General features: G+C 39.8%; 2 protein-coding genes across 4 annotated transcripts; one reads left to right on the top strand and one right to left on the bottom strand.

Annotated features, from left to right (window-relative positions):
• The first annotated feature begins 6723 nt into the window (after nt 1-6723).
• Nhe2 (Na[+]/H[+] hydrogen exchanger 2) lies at nt 6724-21734 on the top strand. 3 transcript variants are annotated; one of them, XM_043427838.1, is made up of 16 exons: nt 6724-8340; nt 10390-10653; nt 12732-12940; nt 13393-13649; nt 14166-14383; nt 14913-15115; nt 15357-15446; nt 15669-15739; nt 15886-16101; nt 16188-16323; nt 16580-16735; nt 16894-16969; nt 17069-17176; nt 17261-17374; nt 17520-17871; nt 18932-19059. In XM_043427838.1, exons 1-15 carry the CDS (start codon nt 7920-7922, stop codon nt 17855-17857), a joined length of 2877 nt encoding a protein of 958 aa, XP_043283773.1. In that variant the 5' UTR covers nt 6724-7919; the 3' UTR covers nt 17858-17871; nt 18932-19059. The 3 variants fall into 3 exon arrangements, with proteins under 3 accessions (XP_043283773.1, XP_043283772.1, XP_043283771.1); XM_043427837.1 differs by having other exon boundaries at nt 6725-8340; nt 16595-16735; nt 17520-17843; nt 18932-21734; XM_043427836.1 differs by having other exon boundaries at nt 6725-8340; nt 17520-17843; nt 18932-21734.
• On the bottom strand, nt 21730-22699 carry LOC122415591 (putative gustatory receptor 28b). The gene is made up of 4 exons (XM_043427847.1): nt 22506-22699; nt 22187-22366; nt 21954-22112; nt 21730-21878 (listed from the first exon to the last, which is right to left on the bottom strand). The coding sequence occupies exons 2-4, from the start codon at nt 22283-22285 to the stop codon at nt 21816-21818; spliced, it is 321 nt and encodes a 106-aa protein (XP_043283782.1). The 5' UTR covers nt 22286-22366; nt 22506-22699; the 3' UTR covers nt 21730-21815.
• Nucleotides 22700-23951: the final 1252 nt, after the last annotated feature.

Raw genomic sequence — 23951 nt, 5'->3', positions numbered from 1 at the left:
TTATCATTTCGATACTCGTTAATGTTTTCACAGGTGTCCTTGATATATTACTCGCGATAAAGCTTATGAAAACTTTATACCTGGTTTTCTATCGCGGTGCGTCGTTTATTTTTGGATTTTTTTTTTTTTTTTTTTTTTATAAAAATTTGTTAATTTCGATAAACACTCACATTTCTGGAGTGGGAGCAGATACTTTTTTCTTTTCTTTTGGAGTTTTATTTCAATTTTGTCGTTGAATATTTCTAGAATGTTTTTTTTTTTCTCCAACTTTCGTATGACATTTTTTCGAAATTTACGCTCCGGTGGGCTGGGGAATTCCAATTTTGCATTGTTCGCGCGGATGTTGCATGCTCTTCCAGCGAGCTCTGGTGGGAGACGAGACTCGAAGCTACACTGACGGGCTCCATGAAACGCGAGACACACGAAACATTTTCCAGTAATTAATAATCAACATTCGAATATGCCGCTCGGATATTTAATTCTACGTTTTTTCCAGTGAAATAGTCTATCAAATGCTTTTCAGAAGATTCCATTGGCCATCTAGCCAGCTGGAATTTCAAGCATTTTCATCAATATTTAATGGCAGTGCATATGCACTTTTGGTCTATATCTCGCGTACGAAGAAATATTTAATGAAATTGTAATGAGATTAAAAGTGATTCGAAATTTTTCGAACACTTGCATATATTCCAGTTTTTCTTCTATCACATGAAAAATTAATTTTCATTTTCAAATTTCATTGAGAAATATCTTTCCCCGGTAACCGACTGAATTAACCATATTATTTTTCTCCGTGATATTGCATTCTCTGGAAAATTCAGTTTTTATTTTTCCTTTTTTTTTCTCTATACGCAGCATGAAAATATCGAGTTTCGACATCCGTTGAATTTTTTATACACTTTTATTACTTTGTTGAAGCCGAAAGAGGAACGTGTTTTCATACAAGTTACTAAAGAATATCAGAATTCTGAAGCTTCGACTGCGGTTTGCGAGACATAATAATCCTCTTGTGAACCAGCTTTGTCACCGATATTTTCGTAACTCTTGCATATTTCTTGGGGAATAAAATTTAAGCAAATACGAAAGCACTCGAGGTACAAGAATTTTCGTGGATCCATGAATCATAGACGAACCATACAAATACAAATATTCTTACGATGCTTGAAGGTTTAATTAAAAAAAAGGGTAAATCGAGATGGAGAAACGTCAGATTTTCCTCATGGCAAAATCACCGCAAATCTGATGGAAGGCTTTTTTTCATAATTATTAGCCATCACGAGCTTTCGAACTGTCCATGACTAACGAAGGTGTTCAAATCTTCTTTACTTTCTCCAATATTGATTAACTTGTTTCGAAATATCGTCCACATGCGTAGAACAAACACAGTTCCGTGATAGAGAAACATCCGGTTTTTACTGATCTTGTTAAGCGAGCCGAGGAAGTTTGAAAATAATTTGAATAGAATAAGGATTGCAGGCAACGGCAGTGCAGCGTAAGCGAGAAAGTGCGAGAGTCACGCGATCGAGGATAACCGTGATTGCAAAGCGAAGTATTTCGGAAGAATGGCGGGGTTTGAGAGAAAAAGTTGAGAAGCCTGTGCGCACGAGACTCCAAATTTTCATTGGAAAATGAGCAAAAAAATGTTTCACTCGAAAGTACGAAAATTAAAAAATGTTCGACAAGAAACGAAAATTCGACTGGAAAGTAACGAATCGAAAATTCATTGGCGCGACTCAAATTTTTTCCATCCTCCTGGTTCTCGTCCTTGTATGTGTTTTTTTTTTTTTTTTTTTTCCAGAAGGTCAGCATGCAAAGACGCCACTTGGCACTTCATTTTGTCGAGCATCACTCTTACCACGAGCGCTTATATGAACCAAACGTGTCTTTTGTCGAAGTTAAGTACGAAAGTACGGGTAATGGTCCGTAAAAGCACTAGAATTAAGGGCGGTCTCGTCAACGAAAAGAAGCCTCAAGTGTCTTACTAAACTCTTGGATAATAACTCAAGTGCAACTATATCAAGACATCTTTGCATTTTCTCCCGCGAGTTTACGACCGGATTGAACAATCCTAAATTGAATTTAATTAACGGATTTTTAGTCTTTTTATTGATTTTTAATTCCCCGAGTATCCGCCAAGACGATATTTTCCGAGAAATTTAAATGATTTTCGGTCGTAACCAGCAGGTATCGGGAAAGTCTGTGAATTTATCGAATTGTTTGAAAAAAATATGAATTCCGGAACGGAGATTCGAAAATTTACTTCGATGAAATAAAACTGTAGGAAATATCTCTATAGAATGTTACGCACACGAACGTCGGCTCCAGACTCGTCCGAATTTATCTCCATTTTACATTTTCGTTTTATTTTTAAGTTTACTTGTTTCGACCGCATTTTATTTCGCAACGATTATTCAATGCTGTATTCCCAGCTAGATATGCACCGTCGGATCTCTGGTACAGCGTTCGGGGGATGACACGTGTTAGTGCCTCTATCGCGAGTTGAATTAATTGCCTGTGCATCGTGCATTGTCTCGGCGGTGATGCGACTAGGGCAGAAAGAGAGCGAAGGGGGGAGCAGGCAGGAGGTTCGATGTCAACGTGTACAGCCGAGCGTGTGATCCACAACGTTTTGTTGCGGCGTATACCGAGATACAGAAGTTGACGTTCTTTCGCTCGAATTTTTCAAATGTCTCGTGTCTCTGTGTGTGTGTGTTTTTATTCTTTTTATTCTATAGAAAGATTTTCAATACGAGATAAATTGTTTCGTTCTTTTTCCTGCTATGAATTCGATAAGATACGCTTGAAAGAGTATTTTTTTAGGGGCTGCGCTTTGCCCGATAGCACTCGAGCCACGTATGACTCGTGCGAGTGAAAAAACAGTCTCTCTCAGTCAATAATTCTGACCCGTCTTTCTCTCGAGCAACGGAGGGTGCATGCATCCGTGGCCATAAGATGTATTCGATGGGTTCAAAAATCTATATGTTGATTTATTTGAATGATTTTATCGTCGATAAATATTTATAGTTTATAGATATAAGATGAAAAAAAAAACGGTCCATAAAAGAGGTCATCTATTCGTCGCTCGTACTTGCGAAGGGTGCTGGAAAAGTGCTGCAATGATTGGATTCCATTTCTATTAGATTTGAGTGCTCACTTTACGGTGGGCATCTTTCGATGGCGAACGGGACTGTGAAAGATGATGGACAAATAAGAGGCGATAATTGCAAGGCGCGATGAAGGGCGATGCAATTTTTTGTTTACCTGGTAAAAATAGAAGTAACGACGAACAAACAGCAGATAAAACCCTGTCGAATTGTGTGACATCGAAAAAAGTTTTTCTCATCCGTTTTAATCTCGATCCCAAAATCTATCCGAGGGATCATCCAATATTTTTGTTCCTGTTTTCCAAAGTTTTCGGCCAGTTACAAATCATTCAGACTCTCATTGTGAAGTATTTTCGTCGAGTGTTTTTCGATTCGACTTTTCTACGTGTTATTGTCAACGGAATCGTAAATTTTATCTCTTTTTAAAGTCATACCTTTCATCAATTTTCTAGATTGAAATTGAATTCGGGAGAAATGAAGGAGATCGAGGACCGGTGTTGCGGAGTTCTTAATCGCGGCGAATGAAGAGAACGCGACGAGCCGTGTACGAGAGAGAGAGAGAGAGAGAGAGACCGTGCGAGATAGTTCGAGCCAATCGAGGAAGGAAAATCGATTGGCCACAGCGTGAGGTGAACCAAGAGAAAGAGAAAAAACAGGGAGACGAAGAGGCCATGAGAGAGTGCGAGAGAAAGAGAATTTGAGATAAAGGGTGAGGAGAAAGAGAGATGACGATTGCAGCTGGTGCTCGTTCTGTCCCGAGGTGTGTACGCCATTCTCGAAGAAGAAAATTTGATTGGAGTTCCCCATCCTGCCTCATCCGAGATCTATTATATCCAAGCTGTGTATGCCCAGGCCAATTGAAACTCGGAGATGTCTATTCCACGTTTCATAACCGCTCCACAAGTACAAATTATAATTTCAACTTTATAACTCCGCAAGGCTCCAAGGTGAATGGCTTTTTCGTAAAGAAAACTAAAAATCTCATCGAATCGCGTTTTTACTTCAAGATTTTTAATGAATCATTCGTTCTGAGATTTCTCGTGAATTTCAGCGATATATTCTTTGCTGCTCTCGTGTGAGCTAAAATGAATTTCGTTAGTATCGACTTTTCGGTGTAAAAAGAAAAATTTGTCATGATAGCTAGAAAAACTTTACTTCGAAGCTCTTCACGTGAAAAAGCTTTCATCCCTTTCCTCTCCCTCGCTCGCGCTGCTTCTCCATTCTCTACCATCCACTTTATGCCAACATTCTGGCCTCTAACAGTGGCTTTTCCAAACTATATGTGGTCCACCGCAGGAAGTAAACAGATTTGTTTTCTCGAGAGTTCTCGTGATTCGTAATCATTCCCCGGAACGCCCTTTGGCTGTGTCTTTTCTCAAACGTGCCTTTCTTGTTTTGCTAATACTGTTAAAAAATAAACACGCGAGCCTTTTCCAATGCGATAAAAATATCTTGCATCGAGTCGTTGACCAAATATCCTCATTCGATTGGAACTCTTTTCAACTCCTCGACGAAATATTTCCCTCGGGAAGTAGTCAGAGTTTCCACATTTTTATCCCTGCCTTTGCAACAAGAAATTTGCTTGCCCTCTCCTCGACGCTTTTTGCTTTTGTTGCCCCATCAGAATTTCCACCAATTTTTACACATCATTTTATTTTCCATTCTCGGAATTGTGCTCTTGTGCCATTATACGTTTTTCATTCGTCCAAACCCCGAAGATTTTCCACCTGAGGAACTTGCGTTACGTGATGATGACGAACACCCCATGGAGTGAAGCGAGAGTTACATAAACCGAAGAAGATAAAAGGGTGGGGATGAGTAAGAAGATGGAGGAGAGTGCGAGAGAAAGAAAGATGGAAAAACTGGAGAAAAGTTATTCCGAGCACTGGGAGGAAAAAGACTTTCTATATATTTCTGCATCCATAGACTACCGAGAAGTGTATTGTTACTGCGGGGAATTCGAAGTCAAACCAACTAACGAATTTGTGGATATTTCTCTGCGTTAAAAATTCTTGATTTAGAGAAATAAAGCTTTCTTACCTTCATTTTTGCACTCCATGAATGTAAGTTTAAAACGTTTGTACAGAAAGTTCATGGAGCAAAAAAGAGCAATCGAAGATACAGTGTGTTTGTGGTGCTTTCAATGCTTGCTGGAATGATTTAATAATAACCCAAATTTTGATGTGCTCGAGCTCCAGTCATCGGTCTTATTCGATCTTCAAAAGAAGAATCATTTCCGAACAACTTTTCATAGGGTTAATAAACATGGAATAGCCCTTATGTGGGAATTGGCCAACCACGATCTGTTCAATTCCGTTTTTCAATAAGACGTATGACTTACACATGAGCTTTTTAACTGATCGAATATCCAATCGGCCGGGACACAGTGAATTTTCTAAAAGCTCGATAAACGCTCGACTAATCTCGTAATGAATTCCGGTCGTTTTGCTATGTTTCACTAGTTTCAATCGCTTTATTGCTTTTTGAGTGATTTAATTATTCCTATTATGATAATGTGATTGTTATTGAGAATCGATAGCGTCTAGTATATCGTCAAACTTTTTATTCGTCATATCAAAATTGTGAATAGTCAATAAATTTGTCAATTTTTTTCAAAGCCAGGAACGAAAAAGAGGCTTTGGGAAGCAACAAAAGCATTGCTGCGTACCCATAGACAATTGAATTGCGAACTCGCTATCCCACTCCATTGATTCCCATTTTTTTATCCTCCGAGTATTTTTTCATCGTCGAATATTGTTGTCATCATCGGCGGCGGCTTATCATTGCCGGTAATCTCCTCTCCACGTATCTACTTCACCAACTGATATTATCGGTACCCCGGAACTGCAGGCTCTGCAGGGTAGTTTCCTAAGCTCTTCGGGAAATTCATACGGAAGCTTCGACGCTTGGCCACGTTTGAACGATTGGCGCTGAAAACACGTGACTGGAAAATGTGAATTATACGAAAAATAAAATCGATGAGGTTGAACGTGGAAACAAAATGAAATTTTTCAAACTACTGAAATGAGAAAATCCTTCGAACACATAAATTTTGAAAAAAAACCCTCACGAGCGAATTTACGAATTGACCGAATGGAACTTAGGCCCACGAATTTAAAGCCTTGAAAATTCGACCAATCGCTGAGAGCGTGCAAAACTCATCATTTTATAATTACCAAAGAAATAATACTGAAAATCATCACTCTTCATTCCACCTTTATTCCATTTTTTCTACCAGTTGGAAAGTTACTTTGAAAAGAAAAGTTTCAAAAAGTTGTGTTCGCTCAGTCTCCGGCATCATCGGATTTACAAGCCTCAAGAAAAAAAGTCACCTCACAGTTCACCAAAAGGTGCGATAATAAAGTCTGGAGTTGGAATGGAATTGGGATTTTATTATCATATTCAAAAGGGCAGATATTGAAAAAATGACCTACATAAACGTGTGGTGAGATTGAGGCTCAAGTCGTTGAACAAGAAATCTTTCATCCACATTGTGAGTCTTCAAAGATGCGTCCTTATGAAGTCGAGCCACGTCTATATATAATTCGAAGGGAAGGGGCGCGTGCGCGAGTTTTGGCAACGATCAGCTGGCAGCTGGAGCCGAAGGTGGTGTGCGGAGCTTTTTCAGTGGCGCCGCGTAACCCCGTCGGCGTACGCGACAAATCTCGACTTTCAAAGAGTATCCAAAATCTGGTTGAAAACGCAAAAATTTCAGTATCCGCGATGAAGAGTGTTGAACAAGTGAACGAAAAATCTCATTGAGCGAAGATCGAGTGAGGAGAGTTTGGAGGTTTTATGGGAAGAGAAAAATAACGAGGAAAAAATCAGCGAGGTTTGTCTGCGAGGGTGAATAACGATCGCCAGGGGTAGAACGACGGAGAACGTGTGTGTGTGTGTGTGTGTGCGTGTGTGTGTGTGGGGGTGTGTATGAGAGCGAGAGTGTGCGTGTGTTGTGTTGGGTGCAACGCGGCATAGACAGAGGAAGAACAGACGTCAAACTCCGGGACTTGACCAATCGCTCCTGCTCGGATAAAAAGTTTGAGTTTCTCAATCATCGTATCGATTGCAACTTTGGAAAAATAAGATTTTGAAAAAAGAAAATATAAAATACTGGAACTTTGGTGCGGCGTGAGAGAAGAATAAAAATCAGCACTCCGGCTGCTGGACCATTTTATCTGAGCTATCGATAAACGATGAGGAGAGGATTAGGGAGATCGGCGTCAAGGCCATCCTCGTTGCAGCGTGTTATCCTCTATTCCGGAAGCACGGAGACGTCCTCGAGGACGAGGACGAACGAGGACGAGAGTGAGAAAAAAAAGACGCGGAGGCCACGAGAGACATCGGAGGCCTCTTCCATCGCCTCCACCGATCACTGATTCTCCAAAACTATTTTTATTTCCTCGTTTCACCGTCCCATTCCCTCCTCTCACAACTGCCTTCGGCTTTTATTAATTATTTTTACTTTCGGAGGCTGATTTACGGGGAACGAAAAAATCGACTGGGTGATTCGCCCCAGTGATTCCAAATCAAAACAAAGATTGGAGGGAAGCACTTTTGCATCGCAGCACACATTCGACTTTTATTTTCACACTCGTTGCGCAATTGAACAGATCCACTAGTTACATTGAAAGCTCTCATTTTCAATGAAAATTTCATTGAAGTTACAGTTGTGATTAAGTGCCATTTCGATTGAAGCTGCAATGACATCGAGTCATTGGAAACGTCGCCGGAGCCTTCGATAAATCAATTATCCAATCGTTGTTTCTACAAGTTATTAGATAAACGAATGAACGATATTTTTAAAAAAATTTCACCATGGCATTTCGCGCAACGAACGTAACCGTTCCGTTTTTTTTGTTGTTCGTGTGCACAACAATGTGCCCACGATGTTGGGCACGTTCTTACAATGATCAGCGTCGATCGCCTCCAGTTTCACCAGGTATCGATAACAACCCGATGCACGGACCGAGCTCCGACGATCAAGATTTACCTGGAGATCTTCGACAACCTTATCCTGGAAAAAGTTTCGGACCGATGGGTCCCGTAGTCGGCCAATTCCCCGATGACGTCGCCCTCCGGAATCTCGCCAACGGGAATACCGAAGATCACGGTAACGATCCTCACGCACCTGCAAAACCCCTCAGAGAGTATCAGGTTTTTCACGTCGAATTTCATCGCGTCGAGACGCCCTTCGTCATTGGGATATGGATTTTTTTCGCGAGTATCGCTAAAATCGGTGAGTCCAATATCAATCATTGTCGAACCGATAAAAATACCTTTATTCCAGCAACGAATTCAAACGGGAACCAGTGATTTCATCGCGGAATCAAAAGCTCTGGAAACCAACAGAATTCAAATTCCTAGTAAACGATTGAATGAAAGATTTGAAAAGGATAATGTGCTCGAGCATCAAAAACTATGATTTTGGAACGCATTCGCAGGGTTTGAATTTCACCGATAAGTAGAATACAATACAATACGAGAAGATTCAATAACAATTGATGTTATTGGGAGAGTTTTCTTCGTTTAACTGCAGCGTTTTCGGAAAGAATGAATCTGCAGTTTGATCGAAAACTCCTTTGTTCTTGCAATCATATTTAACCTTCCGATGATCGTATATTTCATTGGCACTCCGCAATGCCACATTTCGTTGTTCCAATGACTTTGTCCTTAGTGTATTGGCTCAGCAGTTGGATGTTAGAAATCAATAATTATAATACCCGGCCTGGAATATAGTCGGTTCTTTTTATTACCTGAGCTCTCGAGTCATTAACCGTTGATCATTAAAGATGGCGAAAGTTTACGAAGAACCGCGAAACCGTCCGTTAGGGCAGTACGATTATAAAGCACGAAAATTCCTTCTATGTTTGTCGAAGCTAGCACGTGTTTGCATTTGAGGGGGAGATAATAGTCGAGAGGGAAAGTTAGTCACAAGGAAAGCTTACATAGCGGGTTTGAGTTAGAGGCTAGTGGAAACGATAGATCCGTAGACTAAGTGGCTTAGAGAGGAATATAAGCGAAGTCGGTTGTGTAAATTCTCAAGCACGATGTAGCGCTTCATTTATCGAGGCAAAATCAGTTTCTCTTTTCTCCTTAAGCGAAAGCTCGCCTTTTAACGATCGAAATTGCGCGAGCCAAGCGACTTTTCGTTGGATCCAACATTCGTTTGAATCCCCTGCTTTCTTTCTGAGTTGTCAAATATCAATGAGAATAGGAGCCGCAATGAAATGTCAATAAAGCCAAGCTCGCCCAGCCGAGGATTAACCCTAATTCGAGTCCAGACTCAATATGTTTTCAACAACCCGCCCCAAAATAGAAACACACACACTCACTGGAGTCAAACAAAGTTCCTATTTGGCCAGACGCAGAAAAAACGTCAACGACTCCGCCTCATTACTTGACCTTCTCACTGCTCATTGAGTTAATCCAGCAAAAATCCTCTTCATTTAGTTTGCCAAACTATCGATTTGCTCTAATTACATGCTCGAGGGTCAATTCCAGGACTTCTGTAACTCCGACTTCCCTCCTCAGGCTCAGATTTTTCACAACTTTAATTCCTGTCATTAGCCGTATTTCTACACCAACTCGTGCTTTCTTAGAGTTCTTTCTGACGGTTTCAGATTAACTGTAATTTAGCATCATTTTAGATATTGATTATAGTCCTCTGCAGCTGTTTGGGACTCTTCCAATTGTATCGGCTTGTCACAGCATGACTGATGAGCCCGTTTGGCTACCGGCACGTGGATCCGAGCACGGAAAACGAACGGAAAAATAAATAAATGAAACCACCACTTTGCGACGAAACGAAGAATTTTCTTTCAATATTTTTCTTTTTTGCTAACTTTCTGACGGCGTTCGACCCAAATATCTGGAGCTCACGAACGAAATAGTGTTGACTAGTTCTTGGCATACCAATAATTAAGAATGGCTAATGATAAGGATTTTGAGAATTATTTTAGTGAGAAGTCGAAGCCTTTACAAATGTCTCGAGTCCATTTTCTCCGTTTCCTTGGATTTGGGAGCTTACGATGAACTCACACAGTCCTGGAATTCCACAACACTTTTTTCTGCCTTCAACGGAGCTCAAGATTGTGGCAATGAAAACTAAATCTTCGGGAAAAAATGACGGTCTTGAGCCAGCAAATAACGAATGAGAAATACGTTTTTTTTTTTTTTAAATTTCAACAATGCAATAGTGCGAAATTCAATTCCATTAATGGCGGAACTTACTTCAGTGACGTTTATAAGATGAATGGAATTGAAGAATTTTTTTCTCGCTTCACAGGCTTTCACATGGCACCAAGATTGAGTAAAATTTTTCCGGAATCCTGTTTGCTTATCGTCGTTGGAGTCGTCATCGGTGTGTTGTTGTTTCAAGCAAGCGAAGTGCACGTATCTCCGCTCACCCCGGACACATTCTTCCTGTACATGCTTCCGCCAATAATTCTGGACGCTGGTTACTTCATGCCAAACCGACTATTTTTCGATCACCTTGGGACGATTCTACTGTTCGCAGTTGTTGGAACTATATTTAATACACTTTCGATAGGTGAGTATACAAAATTGCAATTGTTCCCACGTCACTTATCCACCCTCGAGTGGACTCCATGCACCATTTCTTTTCTCAATTTCATCTATTTTATTTTTCTTCTCATTTCGATCTTATCCATTTTATTGAAGAAGTCTTAGCGAGATGGATTCGTGGGTAAAGGTGTCTCGTGGGTAAATTGTGATGGATCGGTAAGGTGCTCTCGAGTGTGTGAGAAAGAAACGGATGGAGCGTAACGAATGTCTGCCGGTTAATTAAATTGCTTTTCTTCTTTCATCATCTATTTATTACTTTGAGAGATTTCAAGCAAGACTTCATTTATTTATGATTAGCTCGATCGATCGCACTGGCAGGTGGATTCATTAAATGCGCAGGCACACCGCGTCTTGGGAGTTGATAAAATTCAAAAAGTTCGTCGACAGTAATGACGTCGATCGATCTTCGGATTCACCTTCTTGTTTTCTCGCGATTTACCACTTTTTCGTCTATTTTTAATGGCCGCTCACTCGGGATTTCAACGTACGTTTACCTTCGTTAAATTTTCGTTTCACGTGGCCGTTTTCCAAATACCCAACTTTGTGATCGAGTTCCGTACGATGACGCGGGAGAAAATTGTAAAAATAGATGATGAACAGGCGCGAGAGGTATTTCTGTTGAGCATTCGAAACCGCTGGCTCGTCATCGGAGCTTCTTTGCCATTCACAAACTGTACAAAGTACCTTAGAACTTTCATTCAGGGAGTAAGCTAAAAGGAAGAAAAAACGCGTCGAAACAACGACTCTCAGCCCATTTGTACTCGCTCCAACTGACCTTTTCTCCTTATTACATTCATGCAAGAAATTTGCACGTACGAGACGTTTGTCGTAGACATAAAAAAGCCGGGATTAATGTTGGAACACCCGATCGATGCATGCATTTATTCTGACGATGAAAATTCTAAAGGTTTACTCACTGCAAGGGTGAGACTCGTGCGGAATAAAATAATGAAAAACTCGTCGAGAGAGCTTCGCATTATTCTTATTTAGGTGCATGAATACGAGAAAATTTAGCAGTTTTCGTTCAACTGCGTTAATGAGATATCAGTTGTTATGAAAAAAGCGTCCGGGAGAACGGTATTTTTGTGCTTTCCTTTTTACGTAAGACCTGAAACAATTTTATGTAACCGCACGAAGTTTTTTGGAACGGTTTCTCTCCAGGGATTACGGAAAGTGATTTTATAGGACGTGAAAAAAGTTTAAGGTAGTTCATGCCCGAAGGATCACATTTTATGGGTGTCTAAATTGAATCGATTTGTACGTCTTAATTGACGATATAATCATTTTAAATTAACGTCAGAGTTATTAATTCGAAATTGTAAATACATTTTTTCAACTTAACTTTTGGCGAATGAAATTACAAGCCACTAATTAATCGGGGATCCATCACTGACTGAACCTCTAATTTCACTCGTCCCTGACGAAAATACTGCAGTTTTTTATGGAAATAATCGCATTAAAAAGCGCAAAGGGAAAGCGCGAAAGAAAATGGATCAAGAAAAAAGTATTAGTAAAAAGATAGAAGGCTATGACAGGAATGGTTCAAGCCAAAAAGAAACAAAATGTCGAAATAAGCAAACGTGAGGTTATACCAGTGCTCATTTCACTAATTTCGTTCAATCTTTGACGTAATATATTTTTATTATTAGTAAGACAATCGTCTCGATTTTTTCCCAAATCTTCATTATATACTCAATTGTTATTGTGTACGTTTTTCATAAACTTCGTAAGAAGGATTCATTCGTTGTACGGAAAGATAAACAATTTTTTACGCATAGTGGATATTTCTTCATATTTAAGCACGTTTATCTCAATAACCAATAAGACGAGCTCTTTGAAATTGGAAATGCGTGTCAGTCGACAACCCATTTAGATGCTGTGTAAATTTCAAGACTTTCTTAAGAAAATCGTTTCGTGCATGAACTACCTTAAAAGATTTGCTGCGAGCCCGAAACTTCGAAGCGATCGTTACCTTGAATGATTTTGTTCCTATTTTCCAAAAGATATTGCACGATTTAATTTTATTGACGTCTCATGGCGTAGGTGCATCTCTTTGGCTTTTGGCCAAAAGTGGTCTCTTCGGATTCTCGGACGAGACTGCTGCACCGCTTTTGGACATGTTTCTCTTCTCGGCGTTGATAAGCGCGGTGGATCCGGTCGCCGTGTTGGCCGTTTTCGAGGAAATCCACGTCAATGAGATTTTGTACATCGTCGTTTTTGGCGAGAGCCTTCTCAACGATGCAGTTACTGTTGTGAGTACACACGGAGACAAAAAAAAACGATCGATTTTGTTGTTTTGTCGTTAGGAAAGGCTGTGAGGATAATTTCAAGCCTCATGCTAAAATATTCCGTTCCGATGCTTATTTTTTGTTTGTAGAGCATGTCGTTTATCATTCCCGTCAATTAATTATGCAGTGCATACATCAAGGCACGTTTATTACAAGAAAAAGCTAACGACCAAGGGAATGTCCAGGGAGAAAAGCGTTCCGTTGCAAGCCCTCGGCAGTTACATTTTAATTGGACCCGTTAAAATCATTTTAATGAAATTTTAACCAAGCCCCAAGTTTTTTTAAATTAAATAGCTAAGCGGACGAAAGAAAATCATATGGGAGTTGGAAAATAATTATTTTATGGAACTCCCGTAACGAGGCGTCGTTACCTTTATCTAAAGCAGGATTTCAGAGCATCCATAAACGGTTTACAGGTGCTGTACAACATGTTTGAGACTTACAGCGAAATGGGGCCTCTCAGAATAACGTATACCGAAATTTTATCGGGTCTCGCCTCGTTCCTCGTTGTCGCAATCGGTGGTGTGATAATCGGGGTTCTTTGGGGCTTCGCAACGGGTTTCGTAACGAGATTTACAAACGAGGTTCGCGTTATAGAACCCATCTTCATATTCGTCATGGCGTACCTCGCTTATCTCAACGCCGAAATATTCCACATGTCCGGTATACTCGCGTAAGTTTTTTCATTCCACATTCATTTTTACACACGTACATTTTCACGTGCATATGTACGTGTGTACGAATATTGTCCGTGGCTGAGGTACACAGGATCGATAACAACTGACGTCGTCGATAGACCTTACGTGAACACAAAAACTGCAAGCTTGCAACCACTTCAAAAGAAAATTCAATATTTGCTCACCCAGCACGATGTACGATCGTCCAAATTTTCTGAGACTCGATAATCAGTGGACGGAAAATTTGATCATTTTGTCAAATAAAATCTAACGGACTGTGATCGATCACGTTCAATTTTGAAGACCTCGATTGAGTCGGAGACAATCAAATATTTTGAGGGTTGATCAATAATTCATTGAATGGTAATCAAACCGAAGGTCACTGTGTTATTTCTCAACACTATTCTTTCAAATCGTATTGCTTTGGTGCATCTGGATTTTTCGGACGAGTCGACATACTTTAAAATCAATCTTGACCTGATTCTTTTTCAACGTTTTTTTATCTTTTATAGGATTACATTCTGCGGCATTACGATGAAGAATTATGTCGAAGCGAATATATCTCACAAATCTCACACGACTGTGAAGTACACGATGAAAATGTTATCCAGCAGTTCCGAGACGATTATATTCATGTTTCTCGGGGTCGCTACGGTCAACAATCGTCACGATTGGAACACGTGGTTCGTCTTGATGACCATCGTTTGTTGCTCTGTTTATCGGATTCTCGGTAAGAATCTTTCTCCGTTCGAATAATATTGGAGAGATGCGTGAGCCTATAATTTTACAGAATCACACTTCGTTGAACCAGTATTTGATCAAATGGAAGTGCCCCACTCCATACTCCATCCCGAGGAGAAATAAATCAATAAATATAGGAAAAAAAGTTTTATGGAATTCGAATCAAATTAATTAAAATTTTGTGTAAAATAATAAAAGTAATTTAATGATGTTCGTTCGAGAGATTTCAACGAATGAGCAATTAGTAAAATTAGAGTAAAATCTCGCACAATTTCTGCGTCCTGTGATTATCAGTAGCGTGTTGCGATAATTGGAATTATTAAAACGACAAAAAAAGTTACAAATCCTGTTCACGATTCGTGTTATTTTTATTCCTAAAAGTAGGGCACGAATCGAGTTCTGTTTGTAGTTTCTTTGTGAAAATCAAGGTCGACCCAACGACCAAGGATAATAATTACATAATAAATGAATCCGAGATAACAAAGACTATTATTGTGAACGGTCGTGTGAATTTCCAGGGGTAATGGTGCTTGCTGCTCTTGCAAATCGATTTCGTCTCCACAAGCTCAACAGGGTGGAAAAATTCGTAATGTCGTACGGCGGTTTACGAGGGGCTGTAGCATTTGCGTTGGTCCTGTTGATCGATCCAAAACACGTGCCTCTTCAGCCAATGTTCGTCACGACAACCATAGCCGTTATATATTTTACAGTGTTTATTCAGGTGAACATCTCTTTAAATCTGCGTCACGATCATTTGTACACATCGAGGGGATGATAATTTCTCTTCCCATTCCGTTGCTTTTGTACAAAAAAGTCTCTGTTTATTGACAATTTTTTTTATTCTGGCATCGTCTCTATAATTTTATTGCATTTTACACGGGGAAGGGGACTGTTAAGTGGGGGAGAATTTTTTATCCCAGTAGATTATCGACCATCAACAACTTTCTCATATTTTTTTCAAGGGTATTACCATAAAACCCCTGGTAAAAATTCTCAACGTCAAGAGAGCCGAGAAAAGAAAACCAACGATGAATGAACGAATTCACGAAAGGGTGAGCAATTTTACTGACTGAGATTATTTTTCGTCGCTCCATAGTTGATCGTTCTCGAAGCTTTTTGACTCTTAACGACTCTAATCCTCGGATATGACATCCCAGTTCTAAAAGTATGAAATGCGATCCAGCTTATTTTTATTTGAATGGAAAAAAAGAAAAAAAAATCGCTTGTTGAAAATTCGAGTTCAATATTTTTGATCGTTCTTGTCATTCAATCAGATAATGGATCACATCATGGCTGGAGTTGAAGACATTCTGGGAAAACATGGCAATTATCACGTCAGGGATAAGTGAGTTATTCGACGACAAATCTTTCCTTCTGAGAATTATTAATTGTTCATTGTGACACGAAGTATTGTTGAGCTATTTTCTCGAGTAATTGCATTATTAAAGTTACAAAAAATGTCTCAGATTCAATGAAATTTTACGTCATCAGATTCAAGAGGTTCGACAACAAGTTCATTCGTCCCTATCTCGTGAGAAATCACTGCGGTGCTGAGCCGAAGATCCTCGAGACATATTCGAAACTGGCTATGAAGGATGCCCTCGACTACATAAGAAGAAACGCCTCGACAATCGGTAACATCAGTGGCACCGAGAGTATGTCCGCGATATTCCGCAATTACAGCAACACCGGTCAATTCAATTCCAGGTAATTTAAATTCAGTCCACATAAACGAGAAATCCACAACGATTATGCACTTTCGAGCGAATTATTCGAACGCTCGTTCATTCTAGTCCGAGCTGTAGTCAATTAGAACCGGGTTGGAATATCGATCTCCAAGAATTGGAGTATTATCCTTCGAGGAAAGATCTTACGGATGCTAAAATTCATCATCTCCTCGCTGAAGAGTTGTGCAAGCCTTACAAGCGGGTAAGTTTTCAAGTTTGTGAAACCCTTGAAGAAAATTTTTTGAGGAACGATAAAAAGGGGGTGATAAACTGACATCTCTAAAGACAAATATCACATGAATCTTTTATTCACATTCCAACTGGATGTCAAAGCTTTTAGTTCCTACTAATTATTCTCGTTAAATAACATGATATTAACGATGACAATAAAAGTTTAAATCGAGCACGGAGACATACCCTCCAGTCTCATCACGTTCGTTCTTAACATATTCGGCCAGACTTATGCTTTGCAGCACCGTCGTCTCAGCTACAGTCGTCATGCAGTCAATGATCGCGATCTATCGACTCAGGTCAATTACAAGATGCACATGAATATTCGCCGAATGATGGGAGAGCACAAACATCGTCACAAGCGCAGCAAAAAGTTGCTCAAGGTAGAAGACGATTTGACAACATAATTGTTGATGAAAAAACATAGATTCAGTTGAGATCGAAAATTTGTCAGAATTTGAGTTTTTCTTAAAACGTTTTTTCCCCATTACAATGAAAAGATTTAAAAATCGAGAATGAATTTTCGTTTCATCGCCTTTAGGATGGCAGCAAGCAGAATCACGTCAGCTTTCCTGAGTTGCAGCAACAAAACGGTTCAACGAAACTCTTTTCCCAAGGTCGGTCAAAGAACTCAAGCACTTTCCAAGTTCGATTTTTTGTTCTCAAAACCTAGGAAAATATCAGATAAAAATCCATTCTTCATGCTCGTTTCTTAGACTACATGAACGGTGTACTTTACGAGACTGAGAATGACGACGACAATTCAAAACCGTCGAGCAAGGAGGATTGGGACTCTGCCATAACTTTTACAGCACGAGCGTCTGGTAAGAACGATCTTTGTTTGAGCGACGAGAGTACGAAACGACACACGAGTACGAAAAGTAATTATTTTTTTGAATTTTTGTCAGAAGCGAATTTAGGAGGCGAAGGTTCCCATACGGATAATGGAAACGACGGTGAAGACTACGACGATGATTTAGATAGTGACGGAGGCACTGGACGGAAGTACAAAGGAGAAGAAGGTACGAAAAAAAGCTCTCAAATCGATGAAACTTGATCGACCGAAGCACTCGATCAATTTCTATTCAGAAACGCAAGTTACAAAATTCATGTTTTCATTAGAATCAATAATCCAGTGAGAGTTATTTTTGTCTTTGCACGCCACAGGCGACGGCTTCAGGGTGACCACTCCGACCGCAACAGAAACAGTTTTACCCTGGAAACGAGAGGATGACTATGACACAGCCAGACCGGTAAAACAAAATGAATTTCCAGCCTGGTGCTCGAACAAAGAGTACCTCGCGTACAGCTCGCCATCAGCCACGTTTTTGGGTGGCATTGAACAACCCAAATTCCAATCGGTCATCGGTCTCTTTCGAAGAGAGAGCATAGCCACCCCCGAAATACCGGATACACTCGAAGATCCGGATGAGAGTGACGAATACACGGCCATGAGGCCTGACAGTATGGTCTCACCAGCTAGGAAATTAGGTAGACCGCCTTAGGACTGATTTCATAGGTAGATCGACATTAGTTATAGATTCTTGATGTTTTATTTCTCATTAAAGATCCTCCCTCCCCCCGTGTGATACGACTTAGAATATGGAAAATAGTCGAATTACTGTGAAAATCGAAGACGAAATAAAAGTCTCTTGCAATTCATTTCACAAGTTTCAATTTCATAAAAAGTGAAGTTTTCTCGTTCTTTTTTTCACGTACTTGGTGATGACGCAGTCATTTTTCTTGGACCAATTCCTGTCGCATTCTATCCATTTTTGGCTTCGTTTTTTGAGCTCTAGGAATCATTTATTTCGAGCTTCTCTCGCGTTGAGAGAACACTGCATGCAGGTAGCTCTAGACTTTGTAGTTTTTGGAACATTTTTTTTCCTGATGCAAGAAATCTCGATTGAACGTTCGCTGCACGGAGAGAATGAAATTTGAAAAATTCATGATATTATTGTGGAAAAGAAATTGAATTTTCCTATTAAAAAAATGATATTCGTTGTTCACTGTAGGAACTTCTAACGGAGTATTTAGTAAATTTTGACGTCACCGTGAATTTTACGGCGCTGTATTGTCCAAATTTTCGTACGAATGTTTATGCCAGAATTCACTAAAAATTTTGTAAATTTTACTATACGAACTGTACATTTCGCTATCTGCAATATTTACTATTATAAAACTGAAAATTCAGCAAAATATCGAAAATTTTACAATGTGTTAATGGAATAAATATTTTTCGTTAACTTGTCCCCGCAGTAGAATACATTCGATAAATTTTACAGTGAATTTCACTCTAAATATTACCGTTTAATTCCCTCCGCGTGGAATCGAAGTTGGGAAAAGGGTCGAGAAATAAGTCCGAATAATGAGTTTTGGCTCAGAACAATTATCGAGATCGAGCTTCGAAAATGATTTTCAACGATAGAAAAAGTATCGATGAAACACGTTTTTTTCAACTTGTGATTTTGTGATTTCGTCATCGAACTATATTTAAATAATAAAATTGCATGTGTCGTAGCACTCGAAGAAATCTTGGGCATATTTTGGAACTGATTTTTCGGTGTTTTTTTCATCAGAGAGTCCCAGAACGTCGAGACGACGAGGCTCGATGATGGAGCTCGGCAGCGCGGTCGATAAATCATCAAAGGACAAGACGAACGGATCGCATTCGTTACCGGAGTGTTGGAACAACCAGAGGTTACGACGTCAAACGAATTTCCCTGGTACGGCTCGAGCAGCGAGTTTATCGGCAGCCCTGATAACATCGTCTTCGGAATCGTCGGAGGATTACGAGGAGGATTGACCGTGGGGCGAGGAGAGAGTGTGCTATTCGCGGGAGCCTCTTGGTCGTAATTCTCAGATACGAGAACGTGGAAGTGACCTTCGCTCGATCATCACGGGCCTATGCCGGCGTCCAAGCGCACCGGTCTGATTAAATCATCATATTTTTTCACCGCACACAAAAAATATCTCGCCAGGCGTTTATTCCAAGTACGAGAAACAAATTGCCGCCGAGGTCATGTGTATTTATAAAGTAAATCGTTGGAGAAACGAATTTTACGTGCGATCGGTAAAGTCAAGTGAAATCGAGAGATCGACTGGTAGGCGATCCCTTCGAATTTCTCTGCGTCATTTCTTCTCGTATATGAAAGCATATCCAGACATTGATTTAGCATAAAACTCGTGCGAAGCGATATTTTAAACTCTCGCTTGATTCATTGATTCGCCCAGTTTTATTGAATATTCGAAAAACCATTGTTTTGTAAATATCCTCACCAAATTGCGGGTTACGAGTCCCAATTCCGGAGTGGCAAACCCGGTAACAGTGTCCCCAGAAGCGATCCGTTTCTCCAAGAGGAATGTGGAATGTGCGTCTTCATCCCTGTCGTCTCGACACAGTAACGCCCAATCAAACCTGCCGAAAGTATTTTTCTAGTCACTCTTTCTCTCTCTCTCGCTCTCTACTTTCGTCTTTTTCCAAATATTTCAACACTTCACGAATTTATTAAGAAAAGTATTTTAATACCAAAGCAAAGCCGCACTTTGATCCCACCGAAATGCCAATTTTTCACTAATTCACAGCCTTTTTCAACGAGATTCTGCCATTTCCGCCGGAAACCCCTTCGCTAAAGTCGTTCCAAGGCCTCTACCTAAGATCTTCACTCGCGGATAAACAAATATTTAAAAAAAAAACACGTAATTCCACGTTCCTACGAATTATTTTATATGCATATATGACTGAGGGATCGAGTGAGTTCCTGGCAAAGGCGGTGTTGCAAAAAAATACGCTTATCAGTGATTATCCTCGTTTGAATTGCCGGGAGAGATCCGACGCCGTGTGAACGTTATTATTATCATTAATTACTATTATTATTATTCTCATAATTATTATTAAAATTGCATTAGGAATACAATATCGAGCCCTTGTTGGGGCCTCGAGTCGGATGGCTGTTTCGATACAGATTCCTATCTCATTGGCCCAGTCTCGGACAGCTCCTTGTGCGTGGAAAAAAATAGCTGTTTTACTCGGGCAGAGGTCACCGCGCTCGACGACTATTGAATTGTAAATATAGGAGGAAAAGAATAAAATTCATTGACGAAAAGGAACGAGTTATCGAAATCCGAGAGTCTCGTGAGTCTCTTTGTAAAATAGTAGCGTTAACGGACCGAGAATTTGGAAGAATTTGAAAGAGCCTTTTTCCTGGGGTGCTCCTACGATCGCTGATCTTTCGTGCTTTATTGTGAATAAAGCTCTGTAGATGAAGAATTAAACGAAAAGAGAGAAAATATTAGTCGAAAAATGTGCGAGGGTTCGATGAAAATTGAAAGGTCCGATTTGCGTGGGGTAATTCCTACCGAAAAAAAATCGTTGGCCATCGCGTGTGAATACTAGACATAGAAGAATTGAACAAAAATAAAATCATTGAAATAAAAATTAATTAAAGATTTTGCGACGACGGTGCAAAGGTGCAACTTGAAACGAAGCTTTGTCGGATCGTAACTCGAAGTTCCGAAATAAAGTTTCCAGCTGTTCGCATGTTCAAACGAATAAGCTGAAACAAAAGTGCACGCTGACAACACAAAACGAAGAAAAAAAACTAAAAGATTGAGGTTGAAAAGAATATGAGTGGATATCGCTAGAGAATAACGAGCCCTAAGGCCGCTGTGACGCGGGTGCCTTTCGTCGAGTCATAGTTTCGTATGTTAAATAAAAACATTGACAATTAGGTAATTTACAATTCGACGAGAAAATAATCGACAAATAAAGAGAGAAAAGGGAGGGAGGAAAAAAGGGGAAAAACGTTCACTTTGGATGCTTGCGTGAGGGGAGAAAAAATTTGTAGGAATTCGACGATTAACTAAATTCATGATTGAATAATCGTTATACGATATTCAACCGACAAAATGTATAGTTGAATATTATTTTAGGCAGCCACTGCAGTGGCTCATTCAACTCGTAATTTTCTGCATAGTCGGTAGAAAATAGTTTTTGGCCAGCGGATATCGTCGAAATGAAGGAAAAGTGTAAAAAATCGAAGGACACAAAAAAGAGGAAAGAATTTACGATAAAGCGAGTCGAAATTTTACTGCGATGCTTTTATTTCGCTTGAATTTTTCCGGCGGACTAGACAAGTCGAGTTATGGGATTTTTAAATTTAATCTCGTGTGCGGGGTAATCGAGCCGGAGCGGTCGAGGTGGCAGAATTCTCGACCGTTAAATGAATAGCTCCATAAAAAAGAGAGCGAATAATGAAGTACGATGATGAAAAAGGAATGAAAAAACAAAACCATTGAAAATAGACAATGGGAAGACTAGACCACGCGCTAGAGTAGACTCTACGCTGTTGATTTGTTAAATAAATGTTTATTTCATACTAAGACAACGATCTCACTTTTATTACATTCCTTCTTTCAATCCTCCCATCCATTCGCTTTTTCAATTTAAACTGACCCCTACAGTCAGTGCGTTTTCGGCTGAAACTGGACAAGTATTACCAAATAGGTCGTTATCTTCCCGGCCATCTGGAAACAATTGAATAATCGTGATCCCATTACAGTGAGTTTTAATTCAAATTGACGATGAATGCTCCCACGCACCGTTTGTAACAGTTTGGAATCCAGAGGGAAAAGCCCACCGCCGGTAAACTCCAATTTCTGATGATGCAACTGCAACGAGAACGATTTAATGACGTCGTATAATTTGGAGTCTGCAGTCGTCTCTTGAATCGCGTGTATTAATGCTCCGGTATGAACTGCCTGTAAAGAGAACGACGGAATTCCATTCTTTCTGGGTCTCGACTGGGACTTTACGTGTCTCGCATTGTTTTTACCTCGTTTGTCGTCCAGTTGCAAACTATTACGATTATTATTATCGGGATGCTGTAAATCAATTCAGCGTGGACATGTGCAAAAATGAGGCTCGTCTTCATGTTTTCCTGGCGTAGAATTTCGTCGAGGATGAAATAGAGAGTCGTGCTCAGTATCACGAAGGCTGTTGTCACGTGAATGATCTGTGGTTGAAAATAAAAACGCGACGAAGTAAATAAAACAAGAATTCGCTTGATATGGATCGGAACATGGATCAAAGCGTGTCACGATTTTTTTAACTACTCACGACTGTCGCACAGTAGCAACGATTTATACGTTTACCAATTTCGCAAATGTCGTAATGCAATTTCGACAGGGTCCGCAAATCCTCGGCGCAAACGTCCGACGTCGCGATTATCTGGATATGTGAAAGGCATCAAGTTTTATTTCTTCGACGAGTTTTGAATCGAGAAAAGACACGCTGGATAATTTGGTCAAAAAATAACTTCGGAAAATGAAGTTTTGGTCTTCGTTACTATCTCAATCAGCTTGTCATTTATCCCACGGAATCTCAATCCGAGCAATCCGACCAGAGACACCAGTACCGTGACATCCGTCATCTGAATGAGCATCGGCAACTGCCAAACGACCCATTCTACTCGAAAATAGCTGTAGAAAAAATCATTTGAAAAATTTACTTTTCACAAACACAACAAACGATTTATACGACAACGGTCGAAACAATGAGTTTTCACGAATCCGAATCAATAATGCTGCTGGTTAAACACACGTGTTATGCCACAATGCATTCACGTATACTGACCCATAAGATAAATAAGTGATGACCGTGTCGTAAACAATCGAAGACATCATCAAGAAAAAAGTTGCCCAAACGTACACATGGATTATTTTCGAGCTTGAATCGTAATCATTCCGATAATTCTTTTTCTCCAGAACAGTTCCTCGCGCCGATAAATCATTCATTATGTTCGGCAACTGGGTTACATCGAAAGACAAAACGAAGTGTTATTTGATTGGCGCGGAAACAGACTAAGGGCTCTGACCCCAAAAATTTGAAAGGTTCAATTACTTCTTCAAATTTGATGATCCTCCCCACAACAATGAAACCCACGCATACCAGACTCGAGATTGCTCGTATGTACAGTGTTGATACGGACAGAGGCGGAAAGCAGCTGAATTAGAGAGCACGTGACAGCGAAGTATCTCATTTTAATTGACATCGGTGATAACGCGTTATTAGAACGTATGAAAATAATTTATTCGTTTTAATAATTGATACCTGAATAAGACATATCGGTATGCAACTGTGGTGTAAATGAAATTCACTACGAATATTACGAATTCTAGAACTCCGAGAGTTGCAAGCAACGTGCTGAATTCGTATCTTTTTTCCGAATTTTCAGATTCAATAACGATCGGAAAGACTCCCGAAATGCGCCATAGCCAGACGACGTTCTTTAGAACCTCGTACATGTCATGGAATTTGAGAATTCACTCTGTTAAATTCAGTAAAATTGGTATTCAATGAGAATATGAATTGTCGAGTTATAAAATATGAAATTGTGGCAACTTACGTTTGGATTGATCTGACGACGTCGTTTTTATTTAATTATGTGTATTCGGTTATCTTTCAATATTTTTTGTTTCACTTCCACTCAACAATATTTCGTTCCCTAGCGTGTTGCATAATTTTTCAGCTTAAATTTGAGAAAAATTCACGAGAACTTTCCTTTTAATCTACGGTTATGTTATTATTGAAACTTCTGT

Source organism: Venturia canescens, chromosome 9 (assembly GCF_019457755.1).
Source record: "Venturia canescens isolate UGA chromosome 9, ASM1945775v1, whole genome shotgun sequence".
Lineage (NCBI taxonomy): Eukaryota > Metazoa > Arthropoda > Insecta > Hymenoptera > Ichneumonidae > Venturia > Venturia canescens.
Note: the sequence above shows the minus strand (reverse complement) of the source record. Positions and strands in the feature narration are given on the sequence as shown.